General features: G+C 44.5%; 1 protein-coding gene across 3 annotated transcripts in view; it reads right to left on the bottom strand.

Moving 5' to 3' along the window:
• Nucleotides 1-570: 570 nt before the first annotated feature.
• The window catches only part of LOC118780502 (FYVE, RhoGEF and PH domain-containing protein 5-like), a 44,351-nt gene continuing 26,117 nt past the window's right edge, over nucleotides 571-18,804 (bottom strand). The window contains exons 6-21 of one of the 3 annotated variants that reach the window (XM_036533031.1): nucleotides 18,486-18,637; nucleotides 17,790-17,946; nucleotides 12,289-12,382; nucleotides 12,021-12,071; nucleotides 11,299-11,357; nucleotides 10,255-10,326; nucleotides 9,074-9,142; nucleotides 5,371-5,454; nucleotides 4,447-4,526; nucleotides 4,232-4,328; nucleotides 3,797-3,934; nucleotides 3,532-3,634; nucleotides 3,284-3,420; nucleotides 2,936-3,064; nucleotides 2,105-2,259; nucleotides 571-1,771 (exon numbers count right to left, since the gene is read on the bottom strand). In XM_036533031.1, coding sequence (XP_036388924.1) covers nucleotides 1,735-1,771; nucleotides 2,105-2,259; nucleotides 2,936-3,064; nucleotides 3,284-3,420; nucleotides 3,532-3,634; nucleotides 3,797-3,934; nucleotides 4,232-4,328; nucleotides 4,447-4,526; nucleotides 5,371-5,454; nucleotides 9,074-9,142; nucleotides 10,255-10,326; nucleotides 11,299-11,357; nucleotides 12,021-12,071; nucleotides 12,289-12,382; nucleotides 17,790-17,946; nucleotides 18,486-18,637 — 1,614 coding nt within the window. In that variant the 3' untranslated portion in view covers nucleotides 571-1,734. The remainder of the gene's footprint in view (nucleotides 1,772-2,104; nucleotides 2,260-2,935; nucleotides 3,065-3,283; nucleotides 3,421-3,531; nucleotides 3,635-3,796; nucleotides 3,935-4,231; nucleotides 4,329-4,446; nucleotides 4,527-5,370; nucleotides 5,455-9,073; nucleotides 9,143-10,254; nucleotides 10,327-11,298; nucleotides 11,358-12,020; nucleotides 12,072-12,288; nucleotides 12,383-17,789; nucleotides 17,947-18,485; nucleotides 18,638-18,804) is intronic. The other 2 variants (XM_036533033.1, XM_036533032.1) reach the window with 2 other exon arrangements.

Here is an 18,804-nt window from a genome sequence, read left to right as displayed (position 1 = left end):
TTAAAACCTTTGTTTATAGGATATACATCAGTGAGGCTGCTGGGCCACTGTGGAAGAAAGTTGTGTATTGACTTTGAGAGGAGGGAGGGCTCTACCCTCACAAATTGGTGCCATTACTTACAGAGGGCCCCTCTCAAGCAGGGCTTTTTTAAAAGAAGTGCCAGTGTCGACCGGAAAGCTACAGTTTCCAAAAAAGGATAGCAAGTGCCTCTCTACTACAAGCTACTACTGGCTTGATGCCGCAACCAGAGGACATTCAGCCGGTCATAATGCACTGCAATGCCTTCTTATGAAAGCTTTGCCACCATGGGACACTGCGCACATCCCCTCAAGCGACACATTTTTCTGCTGTCTGCTACACGTTCATTTCAGGCATGTTTACAGAAACTATTCCCTTTTCAAACCTTGTCTTCAAGCACCATCTAAGATATAAGCAAAGAATGAAAGCTTTAGAAATGTACAATGACTTGCCGATTCATGGTTTCAGCTTTGGCTAATAAGAATTTCTCTTTTTATGAATACTCTCTAATATTCTCTTATATTATTCTTGTTTAAAAATGTCAGGCCAGTTTTTCACAAACATAATTAATCAAAATGGGAGGTCCAATGTCAAGTCTGTTTACAAACTGCCCATACTGTTTTTTTTTTTGGTGTGTTTTAAATGCAAGTCATAGTAATCTCATACACTCACATATACCTAATTGCCTTCACACGTACATTCTTGGCAAAAATTAGAACAGGTATCTGCCTATGTGGTATGTGTTACAGTAGTAAGACACAGAATGCGGAGCAGTAGTTACAGCACTGGACCTGAGGATTGTGGATTTTTATCTTTAAGCAATGTTCTTCACCACAGTTACCCCAGTGAATATGCAGACACATAGAGTTGCTGAATGTGTGTGATGCCAACCTGAAAGCACTGTAAGTTGCCTTGAATAAGCATGCCTGCATATGCAGTTAAAAATTATAGTATGAACCTGGGTGAATTCTACTTGGGCTAAATTTGCTGAATGACAGAGTGAGGGCATTTTTTATCTGTCCTGCTCTGATTGGTTTCAGCCCTTTGAAATTCTACATGAAAACCCCATCATTCATAAAGGATATATTTTTTGGAGGAATATTTTTTCTGATATGTAAATGTTACCCTAGGGGCACAATTATCATGGTGCTTGATGATTCCTGGATTTTCTCAGAAATAAAACGTCCCTACCTTGTCCTGTTGAGTTAGTTAATAAATGAAAGAATGAGTGGCAGAATGAGAGTGGCAGCTTTATGATATTAAAGAAAATAACACTGTGTGAACATGCCTTATGAAACAGCTTTAGGATCTGTCTGGGAACACTGTACAATTTGGCCAGGGGTGAAAACAGCTACCAGTGACTTCTGACTGCTCATTTAATGTCATATGTATCTCAGTCTGATACCGACACAGACGGTGGGCAGTTAGGGTATCCACTTGGAAACAGAATGCCAGGCTGAAAACCTTCAAACAATGACTTCGGCACATAAGAATAGGTGCACCTTCCCATTCCCAATGTGCCACATATATTCTGTACAATCATGCTCAGTCTCCAACAGCAAATAAAACAGCTTCTCTAATTCCTTTTTTTTTTTTTACATTCAGGCATGTTAAAGGACGGCCTCAGCAGAGCAGAGCAGTGGCCCGCAGAGAATCAGAGGTGAAGAGCATCACTGTCAGAAATGAAAGTCTCACACTTGTCCAGATGACCGCTGCTATAAGACTGTGGCCTCCTCTATGGCATTGACCCATCTGTGAATCAGAACATAAGAAACTCCACTGTAAATCATGCTCAAATATACCACCAGAACTTAAAAAAAACAGACATAACACCTGTGACATTCCCTAATTCCCAATCTAATGATATGAATAATGAATGAAGATATTTGGCTAAAATTAACAAAAAATTGGAATATTTTCTTAAATGAAGATCATCTTCAAACACTTATTCTCTCTTCTGCGTGTTATTATTGTACAAAGAAATAATAAGAAAATGACAATTAAAAATGAAGCACGTGATTGTTAGCTGTTCTAATTTTAAGCTATACTGTCATGTAGTGACTTGGTGGCGTGGTGTTTTCTGACCTCTGTGCAGCGTGGTTATCCTCTGCTCTGAAGGTGTAGTACAGGGTTTTCTTGTGATAGAGCTGGAAGACATTTGCTGAATCCTCTCCCTCTGGCCTCTCTGGCAGCTTTACGGTGAAGCCCAGCAAGGGCAAGCTCTCTGATGCCACCTTGTCCTGAAGCAGGGAGAGTGAGTGAAAGAGACAGAGAAAGAGAGAGAAGGAGAGAGAGAGCGAGGGAGAGGGATGTCAACCAGAAACACCCCTTATCAAATATGCATAACAAAACACCTCTAAATCTGTATAGACAGGCTTTACTAACCCTGCCCCAAACAACTATGAAAACAACCCGCCCCACAATCACATCTCACAAAAATCACAAAGGCACACAACCGGCACAAACCAAAACATGAAAACACTAAAAACTTGTCAGTTGAACAGAGAGAGAGAGAGAGCACAGTGATTCCCAAGGACTTTAAAGGTGGGTGGCAGTGTGTATGATGGTGTGTGGGAGCACAGCGTATATGAAGATACTGTAAGTGTTTTGACAGGGGATTCTCAGTGTTCACAGAGAGGGTATGAGGGAGGAGGTAGGGAGTGTGTATGAAGATACTATGAGTTTCAGGGAGTGTGAGAGGGTCAATCTATTTGCAGACACTGCTGGGATTTGGTGGGAGGTTATGAGGTTATGGACAGTGTAGATGAGGACATTGTGTGCATTTGGTCTGAGGTAGTGTGCACGGAAGCAACAGCAGGAGTTGGAGGTTGGGCGTATAAGTGTTCAGGGCTGCGGCGTAAGTATACATGAGGAAACTGGGAAGGTTCGGGGGGGGGGAACTCTGTGCCCTCTCACCTCATGGGCTGAGGAGGTGTAGAGCACCTTGTCTTTAAGAAGGAACCACAGCTTCTTCCAGTTCCTCTTGCTCCTCTTGCAGCGATGCAGGTTGCTGCTCACAGCTGGGCTATCCGCTGAACTCGTCACCTGGACAGCACAGCGACAGAGAGGGTCCCCTTCTGAACAAACACCTTTGCATGGTCCCTATGGGGACCATGTGAAAACCATGACTCATCTGCTTTACTGTCTCCAGTAACATGTTGTGTTGAAAGTACACCTGCTTACCTCAACAATATATCCATATCAACACAAAATTTTCACAGATGGATTTTGTTCTGAGAGAGAGAGCAGTGTGGGCCTGGTTACCTGGTTGAGGGGGACGGTGGTCTTCCTGTGCCTCCACAGGTTGGGTGGGTGGATGTTCTGGAAAACGGCGGAGAGGGGTCGGCTGTATCGGTTGGAGCGCGGACTGTCAGTACCACTCGCCCCGGCAACACCGCCCCCTGAAAATACACAATTCCCACTGCTTTGTTACCCAGCAGCCCCCAGGCCACAATGTAAATGGGGGGGGTTAGTATACGTGGTTGGGGGTGGATGCTTATGAAGGCCTCTACCTCTCTTCTTTAACTCCGCATAGCAGTGGTCGCACACTTTGGCCATCCTGTCCTTGAGGTACTTCAGGGGGTACTTGTTCCTGGAGCAGCCGCGACACACAATCTGTGAGGGAATCACAGGGATGAACGCATGAGACAAAGCCCATGAGTTGATCTACCCTCCCAGTACACAGCCCTGTCTCATCCCACAGATGAGGGTTTGACCACAGACCGCAGCGGTTGTGGCTTGGCTGCTGTTTGGTGAGGTCATGCTGACCCGACTGACCTTCCCGCAGGCGTGGCAGTGGTGGCGGCGCAGGGTGAGGGAGAAGTCTGAGGTGCAGTTCATGCACATCATCACATGGGACACAGGCACCAGCGTGGGCGCGGTCTCCCCAAGGGACATCCACAGCTTCTCTCGGGCCTTAAAGGACACAGGGCACCAACATGAGACCGTTCCATAACCCAGCAAACACAAAGCAAAGCAAAACCTACCTCTCAGCCTACCATCTGTTCAAACAGGCATTGCTAACCCTGCCCTAAACAGCTAACAAAACACCCTGCCTTGCCTTAAGCACATCTCATAAAAAATCATACAAGCGCACAACTGGTGCAAAACAAAGCACAAAAAAACATTTCTCAGGTGAACACATCAGAGAGAGAGAGAGAGGGAGAGAGAGAGAGAGAGAGAGCGAGAGAGAGAGAGAGAGAGGTATATCACCTCTCCGCTGGAAGTGCTGAAGGCTCCTGGGCCCCTGGCATGGTCAGCCACAGTACGGCTCAGAGTGTGGAACCAGTCATCTCTCTCTCCGCACGAGCTGAGGGAACACAGAGCAGTCAGACCCCCTGCGCACGGTGACGTGGGGCGTCCCCACCCAAACCCCACACTCAGAGCAGGGAGACACGGTGACACGGTGATGGGGGGACGGGACCTACCCGGCTGACAGCGTGATGGAGATGTCGGACACCTCGATCCTCAGGGCATTCTGCACGTTCTCTATGATGGGCTTGCTGACCTGAAAGCAGACATGATGAGTCAGTCATTCCACACACCTGTGGCTTTGACAGTTCCTCCTGCTTACCTGCAGCACTGTGCAATGCTCCCTGTGCAAACAGCAGAGCATTTAGTGTGATGTTCTTACCAAACTGCGGAAAATGGCTGGTTTGGTCAGTGACAGGAGGTGAGCTGTGCTCCTCCTTTGAATCATAGGTTCTGCTCCAGTGAGAGCCAGACAGAAACTCACATACCCTCAATGGAAGATTTCAGTATTATAACGAGCATGGAGGGGTTGAATCACTACTGGCATGAAAACACAGGCAGTGATATTCAGTCTTTGCAAAACTAAATACCGGTGACATCACCTTTGCCTGTATGTGGAACTAGGTGTGTTGCTGTTTAAAAAAGAACAGCACATTAAGGAAAGAAACATACTTGATCACCATAGTATCACATCTGCCATATCTTACCCTGTAACTGGCACACATAATCTGTTTATATTCTTCCATCGACATTACGTTCAAAGAGTACGTTCAAATTAGAGGAGACCATCTTAGAATCAAACTGAAATCTCCAGTGCCACAGAGACAACTATTACCACATCATACCCCATGTTGCCCTCTTTGTCTGCCTTAATAGCTCTCAATTCGCCTTCTGCCTGTGTGTGGTGCTAGATGTGACAGCAACATATAGTACACTCAGGCTCAAAGGGACCTAAACAATCCAAGCCTCAAATTAGTCACAGTTTGCTGTCGATTTGAGACAGAGGGTGGAGAGTGAGGGGGCTTATGGGACAGGGTGGGAGAAGAAATACCATGGAGATGTAAGAACATGAAGAGGGACGGAAAGGCGTGGAATCTGACCTTCATTCCAGCGAGTGAGAGAGTGTTTTTCAGTCTGTATTTCCCGTCCTGCTGGGGGTAGGTGTACAGCATCATATCGTTCATCTGTCAGAGGAAACAAAATCAACGGAGATCACTTTTGCGGTTGTAGTAAATTTGCCTTTCTACCACAAGGTGGCACTGTAACACTGACAGATTGAAAGCCGTAGATCACTACGTACAGCTCTTGAAAGACTCTGCGTTGCACAGAGTTTTGTTTATACTACATTTCTGAAATTGGTTGTAACCTTATTTTTTTTATTATTATTTTTTACCTACAACACTGTATTATCAACCCAAATACTATCCCTAAAAACAGTACTGTAGTTTATGATAAAAAAGAACTGCATTTGTATCTAAACATTTTACACACATATCTGCTATTTTGAAATGAAAAGAAATTTTATACAGAAGTTTATGAATGTTCCTTTTACACATGGGTTTGACAACTGTTTGTACTCCTCATAACCAAAGGTTGCTGGTTCAGTTCCCCACAGGACCACTGTTGTTGTACCCTGGTGAAAGGTGCTTAACGCAGAATCATCGCCACAAATATACCACTGTATAAATTCATAAACTGTAAGAATTGTAACCCATGTACGTTACTCTGGATAAGACCTTGTGCTAAGCAACTAAAGGTTAATGTACTTTCAGAAGCCTTGCTCTGTTTGAAACCTGATGGAAACATACCTATTAAAATTTTGATGGGGGTTCAAATCTATGAAAATATCATTTATAAAAAGAAAGGCATTTCTGTTCAATAAATTGCTTAAAGCAATTTGAGCCACTTTGTCAAGTCATAATACACCTTTAAAAGGGTTCTCTGTATTTCTTATTTCTTTTTCCTGAGCATTGCGAGCTCAATAACAACCAGCCCGGTCTTGTTTTGTAAACTAAGTTTAGAGACAAACAGAAGAAGTGACATCATTTGACATGAATGTTCTGAACACAGCAAACATCCGTCACTCTGAAGGCGGCATCCAGGAATTCTCCTGCTGAATGTGACAGTTTTGAGGAAGCCTTGGTGGGGCTAGTGAAACAACAGCAGCAACAACAGCAGCCCCAGGGGACAGAAAAGCACAATCTCCCACGGTCCAGTGTGGGATCGCTCTCCTCCTTCTTCCCTCTTTCACACTGCACCCATCTCTGCTCTCCTCCTCTCTCTCTCTGCTAGTGTCCCTTCCTCTTTCTCCTCCGTGTCACATAGCACACTCTCTCCTGTACTCCCCCCACACCTCCATTACTGGCCCCCTCTCTCTCTACTCTACTCCATCTCTATCGCTGGTCCTCTCTCTTCCCCCCTTCTCCCCTCTGTCACTCGCTCCACCACTCCCCCTACCCCGAAAAGGGGTGGGCTGTCAGAGCGGCCTTTTGAACGGTCACAGATCTGACTTTCAACGTCAGGAGGTAACAAATGGCTTGTCTGGCGACTTTACCCAGTGTACTTATTGCTTCATAAATTACACTCTCCCTTGGACGCATTAATCCACCTGCGGTCCCCCCTGACAAACTCCTCACGCCACTCCTCAGACAGCGCTGCAGTCCCAGTCTCTCGCATCACTCATATCTTCTCTGATGGCGTATCCATCACAGCTCATTTATAGCGGCGGGAGACGAACGGTACAGGGAGCCCAAGCAAAAGGGGCTTCTCCCTCCTTCGTATCCAGGGCAGAGATCACCGCTGACTTAAGTGGGACTTCCTTGATCGCTCTGCTGTGGGTTTATTTTTCTGCGCCGTGACGCACGGTCGGGCGGGCCGGCAAAGACGGAGGATTGCCAGGGGGGAGTGTTTTCAAAAGGGGGCCGCATGCCTGTGTGGGGGGGGGCTCTGACCTCCCGAAAACACCGGCGAGGCACGGCGACACACCCCTGGGTTATTGCTGCTTAATGATCGGATCTTACACGTATTCTGTTCAGCCAGGCGCTCATTCCAAAGACTCACTTCCTCCTTGCTCAGCTTCCAGCGCACCGATTCTTCTCCTCACACGCAAACAGAGAACAAAACAGCATCTGCCTTGTGGCTCGGAGAGCTATTTGGATATTGATATGGGAATGAATCTAAACAAGGATATTAATGCCTAATATATTAATGCCACTGAGAGAGATGTCTGTGGAATACAAATCAGACCTCATCTCCCAAACACCTTTCCCCTTTACCACAGGGAACATTGTAACTCATTATGTACGTTGTCTTCCTGATAATCATTTCAAAATTGATTTTTTTTATTGAATGGTCATCCATCTGGTTTAATATTTGATTCATAGCATCTGTTACTCAAATTAGTACTGTCATTTTAGAGTTGTCCAAAATGAATGGACTAAATAAAAGTCCTTGGGATATTAATTGTTGATGTTGATTTCATTACAGTACATCACCGAGCCCTGCTTTTGTACTGACCTCAGGCATTGATCTGTCTCTATTTATCCTCTGTGTAATTTGTAAGTCTGCTTGCCATGCGGTATTTAAGGGACAGAAAGGAACCAAAATGTCTAGCCCTTCCACGAAAAGAGATCTCCACTCTGGGTTTGCGATTCGGTTTGCCACTGTCCTGTGGTTCTAAGGCCTTCCCAGACCTGTCAGTGTGGTCCCTGGACAGGAAGACTGCATTCAGTAACCCACACCAAACATCCTGTCCGGAAACCTAGCTTTCAATAGCAGTGCAGGCCGCAGGAGGCCCGGTGTCCTTGCTTCCCTTCACAGACTGCGATGCGGAGCGTCTCGCCCCGTTTTCTGCGCCCTGCCCTTCTTGGGCGGCGGCATGCAGCAGTTAGGGCGGCGGGCCCCACTGGACCAGAGGGATGCTGGTTTGAAACATGGGGTTAGGCTCTTTCTGTGCAAAGACAAATCTCAGTCCAGCACGCTTGCCTCATTTAATTTTTTTTTTTTTTGGTCTTTTTGCATGATGGCTCAAGCCAGTGAACATAAAGAAAGGCCCAAACCACCAATGGAGGCCAGATCTGAAATGTGTTTTGTGAGCACAGTGGCAGCTAACTGCCAAAGCTGCGGTGTGCAAGATATCGCTGTTTTATTTGGACAGCCTTTTCGGATGACAGTTGTGTTGTGGTATCTTTCTGTATTTTAGCTATGCGTACAAATGTCTATGGACCCTCCAATGAGGGGCCTAAAGCTATCAGCAAGTTGCTAGTTGCAAAGCGTTGGGGTAAACCCCCATATCTTCTACCGCATTAGGATTGGGCTTTTAGGCTGTGGGGTATACACATGTTAGCGCTGTAGCTTTCATTTAGTGTGACACGGCACTTGTGGCAACAGCACGATTAACATCCCGCTGCTGCAATCAAGCATTTTTTATGCCCGCTGCACTTCAGGCGTCGAACACGCGTGTACCTCCATCATTACGGTCACACCATGGGGGCGAGCACACCAATGTAGTCTCATTACACTGACTGTGATATTACTACATCATCATTTACCATGGTAGAGTGCCTCAAACGCTGCTATGCAGATGCACTTGTAAAAGCAGAGGAGCTAGACTGAACCGGAGACGGTGCACAATGAACAAGCACGATTTCTGAGTAACGTAAAACCCGGCGAACACAGAAGGCACAGAAATGATTTAAACCAGTGAATGGAGTTGACTTTGGCATAACTGCTCAAACAAAAGCACTAACAATGAGGAATGTGTTGAAACAGCCCCACCAGTCCAAAACAGGAAGTGACACTCACCAGGAACAAGTGGCGTGGCTGTCTGCTCTTTCGGGAAACTTTCATCAGGGTGCCCTCCTTCACAAACACCTGAAACACATACAACACAAACCCACACACGAGAGACGGAGACACAGTGAGTGTGAGGACTGCAAAGCAGAAAGCAAGGGGTTTCAAATGTCCAGCTACTCTTGTAAAGGACCCATATATCAAACTAATATAAAGTTTTGAAACTAATATAAAGATGGCTGGGAGGATAAACTGCCTAACAGACAAGGGAAGACAGATACATATATAAGACAGGCATATAACAAGTTGAGCACCTTCAGTAGTAGTATGTTCTGTAGATAGCTTGTTCATGAAGAGCACTACCTCTGCATATTTGCCACACAGATTCATTCACAGTAAGTGACAGCAGAGGAGTGGATGCTCAGCTTGAAGTAAAAACTGTTTGATTGACTGGCATTTTTTCTTGACCCCTTTGTGAGGCAATATTTTGAAGGACAAGAAAAACATTTAAAAACCCAAAACCTAAATGTGTCCCCAGTGTGTATCTTTCTGTGAGGACATACAGGGCTTTGTGTCCTTGTGCGTGCTTGCTCCCATCGAGCCCCCCCCCCCCCACTGCTGTTCCCTCTTGGTTCAGTCATGAACTTTAAATGACAGACCCTCGGGTGGGGGGTCTCCGTAAGACTGCTCTCCCATCATGCACCTGTCAGCACACGTTTATTGTGCGCACTCTGAATCACAGCCCCACATCACAGCGGTTGCATTCTGTAATTAGCCTCAAAAAGCACAGGGTTGTCACAGGTCATGGTTCCCTTCTCTTTTAAAACCTTAAACAACCGATGGGCTCTAATGTAACACTCTGGGTCACTGAAGCTCTGACGTTCAGGTGGCTAAAAAGAAGGAGAGCTGACTCCATTTTCCATTCAGCAGATCCACCAATCTGCCACTGTGGTCATGACCCCAAACACCAATCAGTAACGCCTAATCACAGAACCAGAGGGTGATTCCGACAAATCCCTTTAGGTTGTGTCACTTCCAGGCAGTCTCCTTTAAAAAAATGGAGGGAATGTCCAGTGAAGGAAGACGGCCATGCTGGACTCTTATTAATTACATAAGTCGCCAAAGGCTTTGCAGTGTTTACAGCCTGAGGCTTGCACAAAAACAATGTCCTTATCAGGCTGAGCAGAACTCACCCTTCCTGGCTGAAGCAAGTCTCTCTGGCCTCTGACGCTGTACTCTATATGTACCAGGCGCAACAAGTTCTCCTAAGAGAGAGAGAGAGAGAGAGAGAGAGGGAGAGAGGGAGGGGGTGGGGTAGTCAAACACTGTGTGAAAGAGGGAGTTGGTGGAAACTGAAGAGCTTCTGGGAATTAAACGGGAGGGGTTAAAATAGCAGGCTTCTGTTTCTTGGTGGGGGTGGGAGATGGCAAGGGGGGCCCTCACAAGCGCAAACGACGCCCTTCCTTCTCACTGAACCCTTTGTTATCAGGTATATCAGCTCTTTGGAGGATTTATTTTCCCTGCTGCTACACTTATAAATATGGAGGGTGTCCATTCAGGGCAGTCAGGCATCTCACACACACTGTCAACTATACCGTCAGTGTGATCTCTGAAAAAGTCACTCACAGCTTGAGACTGCATGTTTTTGAAATGCACTGTGATGAATAAACAGCATGGGGCAAAACGATTAAATCTACAGCATGCAGATATCCTAATTGTGATGGGGTACGCATGGCCCCAAGACATAATACAAGCCAGAGTGAACCACATTGATTAGAATAGAGACATACTGACTATGACGTTTAGAACTACATTGTATTGATCACAAAAGAACCATATTGAGCAGAACTGAACCATATTGATCACAACATGGCAATATCTGGATCTTCCCAAGGGTGAAAATGAGCAAATACACCCAACATAGCCTACAAAGCCCACATTGATTGGAGCAGAACTGCATTGGTCTGAGCAGATCAGTATTTATCCAAACAGAGTCATATTGATCAGAGCAGAACTATGTCGTTCAAAAGAGAGACAACAAACAAAGCCGTGTTGGTCAGAACAGAGCCATCTCCTGATTTAAATATACTACTGATGTCACAAAAATAGAAGAAGGTCATAGTGACAAAACATTAGCTGTGATTATGGACTGGAGTGGACTAAGGACACCCACACAGAAGTATAACCACTCCTTCAGTCCACGGTGGTTTATGGGTATTCATACACAGGCAACTCACCCCGTCTCTTAGGCTGTCATTGGCCTGGTCAGCCACTTCTGAGACCATCGCCAGAGCGGCTGGAAAAGAAGGAGGAAATGAGACAGAGAACCCAAAACAGCACAGAGAGAGAGAGAGAGAGAGTGTAACAAAACAAGCACAGAGACAGATGACATACATGGACAGAGGACACACAATCAATGAGCCCTCTGCATTATACGGGATCATTCAGCACTGCTCTGTTCATATTCTGAGTCCTTTCTTTCTCCTCTTTATCTTGTGTATGCATCCTTTCTTATGTTTCTCTATGTTTGTATTCCTTTGGTAATCCAACTGAAGCCAGCTGAACTGAATTTTGAGACCAGAGGGACACGAGGACGCAGAGGGGGAGAGAGATCAGACACTCAGAGGGAGCAGAGGCAGGAGGAATATTCAGCTCTAAGAGGAATATCAATGAAGAGCGCTGGCTGTGTGCGCTGGACTACCCCCCAACTTGTCTGTGTCATATCTGTGCTGATAAATGCACCGCTGCTCCCCAGACAAAGGGCTATTTCCTGTGCAGCGAGTGTGTTTCTTCAAAGTGTCAGGAGGTCAGAGCCTGGAAGTGGCTAACTGGCTGTGATGGAGAGAGGAGGCCCTGGAGCTGCTGTGTCTCATGAATACCCCGAGAAACGAGAGGGGGAAAAAAAAAAAACCCAGATCCAGCAGCACGCTGTTATTATAATGTCCAGAGAGGCCAGTACCTTGCGTGTCCTCATATTCCACAGAGTCCGGGGAGAGGTTGTTTAAGTAATCTGGAAGAAAGCAGGAGTGAAAATGAATTGCTGCATCCAAGACAATACAATACAATACGATATAGTACATATTGAAACTTTTCCTTGAAAAGCACAATGTTAAGCACAAAAACATCAGTACATGTACGTGATGCCTTACAGCATATGAGAGACACCTGCCCTGCCTAAGGGAAACCCCCCAACCATCCCCCCCGCCCCCCCTCCAGTGGGTACGTACCTGTGAGCAGCATGCGGTACTGCAGCACTCTCACGATGACCTGCAGCAGCTGCTGCTTCAGGGCGACGCTCCTCCCGGCCGGACTCTGCTGCTGCTGCACGGGGCAGAGCGACAGGCGTGAACACCAGGCACCGCAACACTGTTACCATCTCAGAGTGCACAGCACAGTCACCTGCAGGATGGTCCTCAATACTGATGGCACACTGCCGTCTTTGGCTAATCCTGATTCCTCATTAAAGATGCTGTGAAAAGTAAAAGATGGCTTCGGCGTCTTCCAGGGCCATAAAACAAATTGGCTAAGGAGTGCAGGCCAACCATTGTCCAAAACGGCTAGTCTTGACTCTGAGCCATACATTCTTTCTGCATTAAAAGTAATATCTAATATAAAATATTAGAAACAAACTGCAATTTGTGTAAACATAACTACATACTGTTAAATAAAAAATTCTAGCAATTAGTCTTACCAGTCTCACACACAGGATGAATTAATATCATACAATTCCACAAATGATATAGTGACTTCAATCAGCACCGATCAAAATCCCTGAGTCGTTTTTAAAAAATCATATTAAATTAGCTTAGGAGTCTTTCTAGAGCAGTTAAGTCCCAGGATTCAATGGATCTAAGATCTTGATGGTCCCAGACCCGCACTATTAATTGTGAGCCGCTCAGATGAGACATACTCTACATCTCTTTATACCCACCCAAGTAGAAGGATGTATTATAACGTTTCCCTTATTCCTTTCATTTAAAGACCATAAAGAGCCACACGGAAAACATATCATGCTAGTTGCTTCAGGCTTGGGAAGCGACAAAAATTCTCCTCTCTCCTCTAATGATAACTACTTACAACAACCATCCTGCTGCCCTGCAGGATCCAGGTTTTAATACGTGGGTACAAAGAGGTCTACAGAACAATATCAGATATGTTCCAATTTATTTTTCTATTATCTTTCAGGGAATTCAAAAACAGCTTTAAGGCTCAGGGTACACGTTTCTTTCCACATCACAATCAGAGCAGGAGGGATGCTCTGAACAGGTCACAACTCTCATCAGCAGAATCTATGCCACTTAAACCAAACAATGCAAAACATGAAAATGGAGAAACCAAACCATTTTGGTTTGCTAAAACTAAACTCTCTGGGTTGAATACAAATACACTTTCCATATGCCAGTGCTAACACCAAAGACAAGCAAATCACCATGGCCAGTCTCCACGCTACAGATGATTCCAATTACCTGTCTCCCATTCAGTTCACTGCTGCAAGTGAAGAGTTTAAGACTTTCTGAAGGACGTTCACACTGTCAGAAAGACCTCTGCTTCGAACCATAAATTTCCAACTCTGTGAGGCATCACCCCCCCCATTCGTTGTGATATCTTGCTCTATTCATCTGAGTCCCACTTGTGCTGCAGAACAATGTCAGAGAGAGGAATTTTAATGTGACCTTCTGCAGGATTCTGGCCAGCTGCCCAACAGGTAAAAGTATAAAAAACTTTCAATGGATTGACTTACATTGTGCGTAATAAACCGGAGAGCAGGATGCACAGAAAAGGGGGGAAAAAAAATCAATCAAGACTTAATTGGCTCTGACACGTCTTTATTCATGTGGTAGAGCCCAGAGCGGTGTAGTTCAGGATGGTGGGATTATCGAATTAGCACTCAGGGCCACTGCCCGTCAGCACTGCCAGTTTCCTAATCCAATCGATTAGTCCTGCATAATCAGAGGGCGTAATTACAGAGCGCACACCGTTCCTGGCAGGAGAGCTCATTTTACTCACTGCTCATTTGCAGTCCAGACTTCTGTGGAAGGAACTTTCTGTTTACTTCAAAGATAATGAAGATGATTTATAGATGGTGTCTCCAATGATAAAAGGGGGGCTTCATTAAAAAAGAGAGTTCCGTCCTTCTGGTGGCTCCTAAACACAAGACGCTGGGGAGGATACACAAATAGAATTTTATTGTGACGGTAAACTTTATGGAAATGTTATTATGTAACAGTGCCTGAAAATGGCATAGAGGGTCTCCACCTGCTTAGGCTAAAACAACTTCCCTGGACCCAGTTAAAGCAGGGTGCTATACAAGCACTGTATGTTGATATGAGTTTGTAAAAACAACCATACATTAATACAGTGTGTCTCTTTTAGTTGTTTCCTCTAACCTGTTTCAGTGAGTTTTGGCTTCCTGTGTTAAGTGTCCGGCTACCAAGTGTATTGACAGCATGACCCACGCCACAAAATAACAATATCGTTACACTATTCTTTATTGACGGAACAGCTCCTGAGAGAGAAGCATGTAAATTGCAATCCAAATGACATTTCCACAAAAAGTCACTTGCATAACAGGCTGGGGTTGAATATTCAAAGGTGCACTGATCAGCACTTAGTGACTTCTGCAGAAGCGCCACTGCATGCCAGCGCGCAAAAAACAGTTAACGCAGCCTCACAAATCAATGACATGCTGAGCCAAACCACAGGCTGTGCAATATGCTGATTTTATTGGGGAGCTGAAAAGGCGACCTGTCTCTAATTAGCTTTTGGCCACTGCTACACTTGCAGTTACCCTGAGATCCATCTCCTCGGCACACCATGCATGCAAAGATACACACATATACACAGATAAGACATATAAACATATATACACACACATACACACACACGTGTGGTACACACACATATAGACACATACATATGCACAGACATATGTGCACACATACACACACACACACACGCACATACACACATACACACACACACGCACACACACACGTACACACACACACACACACACACACACACACACACACACACACACACACACACACACGCTTGTGCACACATAAACACTTAAACGCTCACAAAAGAACACACAAACAAATAAACAAACACACAAATAAACAAGCACGTGCCCAATGTTGGTGACAGCACCGTTAACAGTAGTGTTAGCCATTAACAGATTCCAGCAGTGAGCTCATAAACAAAAGGCACTGCAAATACAGCGGTGCCTGAAGCGCCTTTGATACTATCAGGTTCCTCCGGCAACGTGATTATCCCAAACAGACACTTCATCACTGTCATAGCCACCCCCACAGCAGAATTACACTCCAATAATACTTCCACACTCTCACTCTTTGTCCATGCTGCATGTGCCTCTGATAACAGAAAGAACAGGGGGGGGGGGAGAGATTACAAAGAGAGGAGGCACTCAATTTGAAATGAGTTGAACTGCTTCTGTTTTATGATGGATAAAAGATCAAGAATCTCTGAAAACGGCAAAATAAGAGTGCTGAGAGATGTAGTATATCAGTTTCAGATTTTCAATGCAATAAAGGGATAATATATAAAAAATTGCTATATATAATTTGATATATATGTATATAGCTATATATATATAAAATTAGAAAGATTTTTATATATAGAAGAGAGAGAGAAAGAGAGAGAATGAGAGAACGAGAGAAATGCATAAATAATTTACACCCCACATTCCACAGGTCCTCCTAAATACTTTTGTGTTTTGGGACAAAAGACACAACTTTTAGGTTTTCTGTCAAAAGGTAAAACTATCAGCAACCTCGCCACTCCAGCAGGAAAAGCCTCTAATATGTACAAAAGCTGAAATTAGCTAGCAAAATTTGTATGTAAGTTTACTTGGGTGGACAGCCAGTTAGAGATAAATACTGTAATATTGAGCTACCTTTCAGATTTGGTGTAGACATGTTTTGCAACCACCATATAATGGAAGGAGGTTTGGATTTTAAAGCTCAGATTTCGCACTGTAATTTATGCTCTTCAGAATGTTATTTCAGTATATTACAATACAAATACAATGCATCATGCCTAAGAAGTGATAATCACAACTTCAGTTTTAATTCATCACAGCCTCACAGCTCTGTTGGATACATTACTCAGACTTGGTTTCTCGCTCTCAGCAAGCCTGCATTACACAAGTGCTTTGTTCAGAGACCCCATGATTTGCCGTTGACCTTTTGGCCTAAATTGCTTTTGCATTCAAGGCCAATTTCTGGTATTTTTCATGTCACTTGAATTGCTGCACCATGTTACATAAATCACTGGGAACAAGAAGTGCTGGTTGCTTCCGGTACACTGCTTACCCTTCCCCTAAACAAAGGGCGATTACATTTTTTCAAACATGCTTTATCCACCCTGTGTTTGCAATCACCGTATGAATGTATTAGTCTCTTTTTACAGTTTTGTGTCACTTTTTTAGACCATATATTTCAGCTCACAGTAATGCAATGTACATGATGGGCCAAAACTTACCCATAGACTCTAAGTGGAGAACCTACAGTTTGGAAGAATTAAAAATCAATAGATACCACAGTTTTCCAAGACCAAGTATAGCTACCACCAAGGCTGGTTCTTGAAAGCATTTTCCAACATCAAATTCAAGCCAACCACAACTATTGTCCATGTGGAGCAGTGTGTGTGTCACAGGGCTGACCAGTCACAATGAAATAAACACAATGGATTCACTGACCTGTGTATATGAGATTGTTTTTTTTTTGGACATGGAAACAGCAACGTTTTAAATATAAGGCCACAATAATAACTTCTGTCAACAGTAATCATGAAAGCTTGTAAGATTCAATCGCTCTGTCCAGATTTGAAATCAATCAGTCAAGACAGTAATTGTATATATAGTATAATAGTGAAAAAAATTTAACTATGAGAGAAAAATGCACATTCTAAAACTGATTTCTTGAAATGAAACCACCTGGAGAGCTATTATAAACTCTAATTCCTGAGCAAATCAATTCTGATTTGGGACAGCTGGATACCCAGCTATACCCATAATTCAATGTCCACAGTACACTACCAAAAACAATGTGTCGACAATACACCACACACAATGCATAGTCTGCAATACACTGCTTATCATGCACTGTCTGTAATAGACTTGCTACAACTGACTAAGGACAGTATACAACCCACAATGCATTGTCCATAATACTCTTCCCACAATGCACTGTCTACAATACTCTATCTGCAAATCATTGTCCATATTAGACTATCCACAAAACATACAATGTCCATAACACACTTCCCATAGTACACAAATGCACACAGTGCATCTAATATACACTACCCACAATGCACTGTGCAAAATATTATGATCTCAATGCACTGCGTTCTATACAGTGCACAATACACTGCTCACACAATGCATTTCACACATATGGATTTCAGCTAACAGATGCAGAATTCACATGTGGATCAACAGTCCAAGATACAGCTTTTCCACTGCCAAAGTCTCTGGGCTGTGGTTTGGTTGATTGCCAAAGCTGGTGCACATCAGCCAGTGATTCAGGAGAGCTTAGCACAAACTGTAGTGGTCAACTAAAGCACTAATTCAGAGTGTAGAAATAATGTATACACCTTTACAGAAACTGCTTCTGAAGAACACACTGATACTATGTCTGAGAAAGTGTTCTTAGTTTTTTATTTCAAAATGACCTCTGGTACTTGGTGAGGCGATGCCTACCTCGAACTGCCTGACAATGGCAGCAAAGGCAGGGCTGTGCTGGCAGCTCTCCTCCAGCAGGGCGGCGCTCCGGTCATACTGGGCCATGTAGGGGGTGAAGATGGAGAGCTCTGCCCGTCGTGACAAGATGACATCAGCGATCCTCTGACTTTCATCCCTGAGGGGATCGTACAGACAGTGAATGTATTGATCAGACCTAATGAGAATCTCATGGCCCAGGTTTCAGAGATAATGACATCCTGTACATGGTGCATGATCAATAATGTCTCTGCGTTACTGACATTTTCCAATGCACACAGGTTCATGCTGTGGTTTCTTTGTAACGTTCTTTGAATAAACATTAGGGAACAGCTCTATGTCTACTGAATACTTTTCGCTGATTGAACAAACTCTAATATGAGCTTCTTTGTGTAAAGACAAAATGACCTAATAGAAATGCAGGTATATACATAGCACATCCAATATGTGGTTGAAATATGACCTATTGAAAGTAACAAAGCCTTAATGGCTGATATCTCTATACTGAGAAAAAGTGTGTGAATCTGCATATTTTGTGAGTGTGTGTATGTGTGTGTGCTTGCATGCGTGCATGCATGGTTGTGTGTGTGTGTTGCAGTGTGTGGCTGTGAGCATGAAGTGTCTGTATGTGCATATGCATGCTGCCTACATTATGTGATGTGAGTTTTGTGCTCTCACCACTGTCGCATGCATCTCTCCAGCTCTGTGAGGATGTGGCAGTGGAGCTGGTAGACCTCCGGCAGCTCGTTCAGGATCTCCTTGAGTCGCTCTTCCTTAAGCACAGGCTCCCCATCCTCCCCGACTGCTGCCTCCACTGCCTGCCTGAAGTCCTAACAGAAAAAAGGGCACCTCAGGGCCTGTACTACAGACAAAGACCTCAATATGTACACACAGTGTGGCACTAAAGAAGTCAGTGATATGGTTCATTATTAGTAACACAACAATTTGCCCCCCCACAGGCTCCCTCTATGCCTTCCATTCTTTGGGCCCCCCTCAC

The sequence above is a fragment of the Megalops cyprinoides genome, chromosome 7, assembly GCF_013368585.1.
Source record: "Megalops cyprinoides isolate fMegCyp1 chromosome 7, fMegCyp1.pri, whole genome shotgun sequence".
Lineage (NCBI taxonomy): Eukaryota > Metazoa > Chordata > Actinopteri > Elopiformes > Megalopidae > Megalops > Megalops cyprinoides.
The sequence above is the reverse complement of the archived record's forward strand: the minus strand, read 5'-3'. Positions and strand labels throughout refer to the sequence as shown.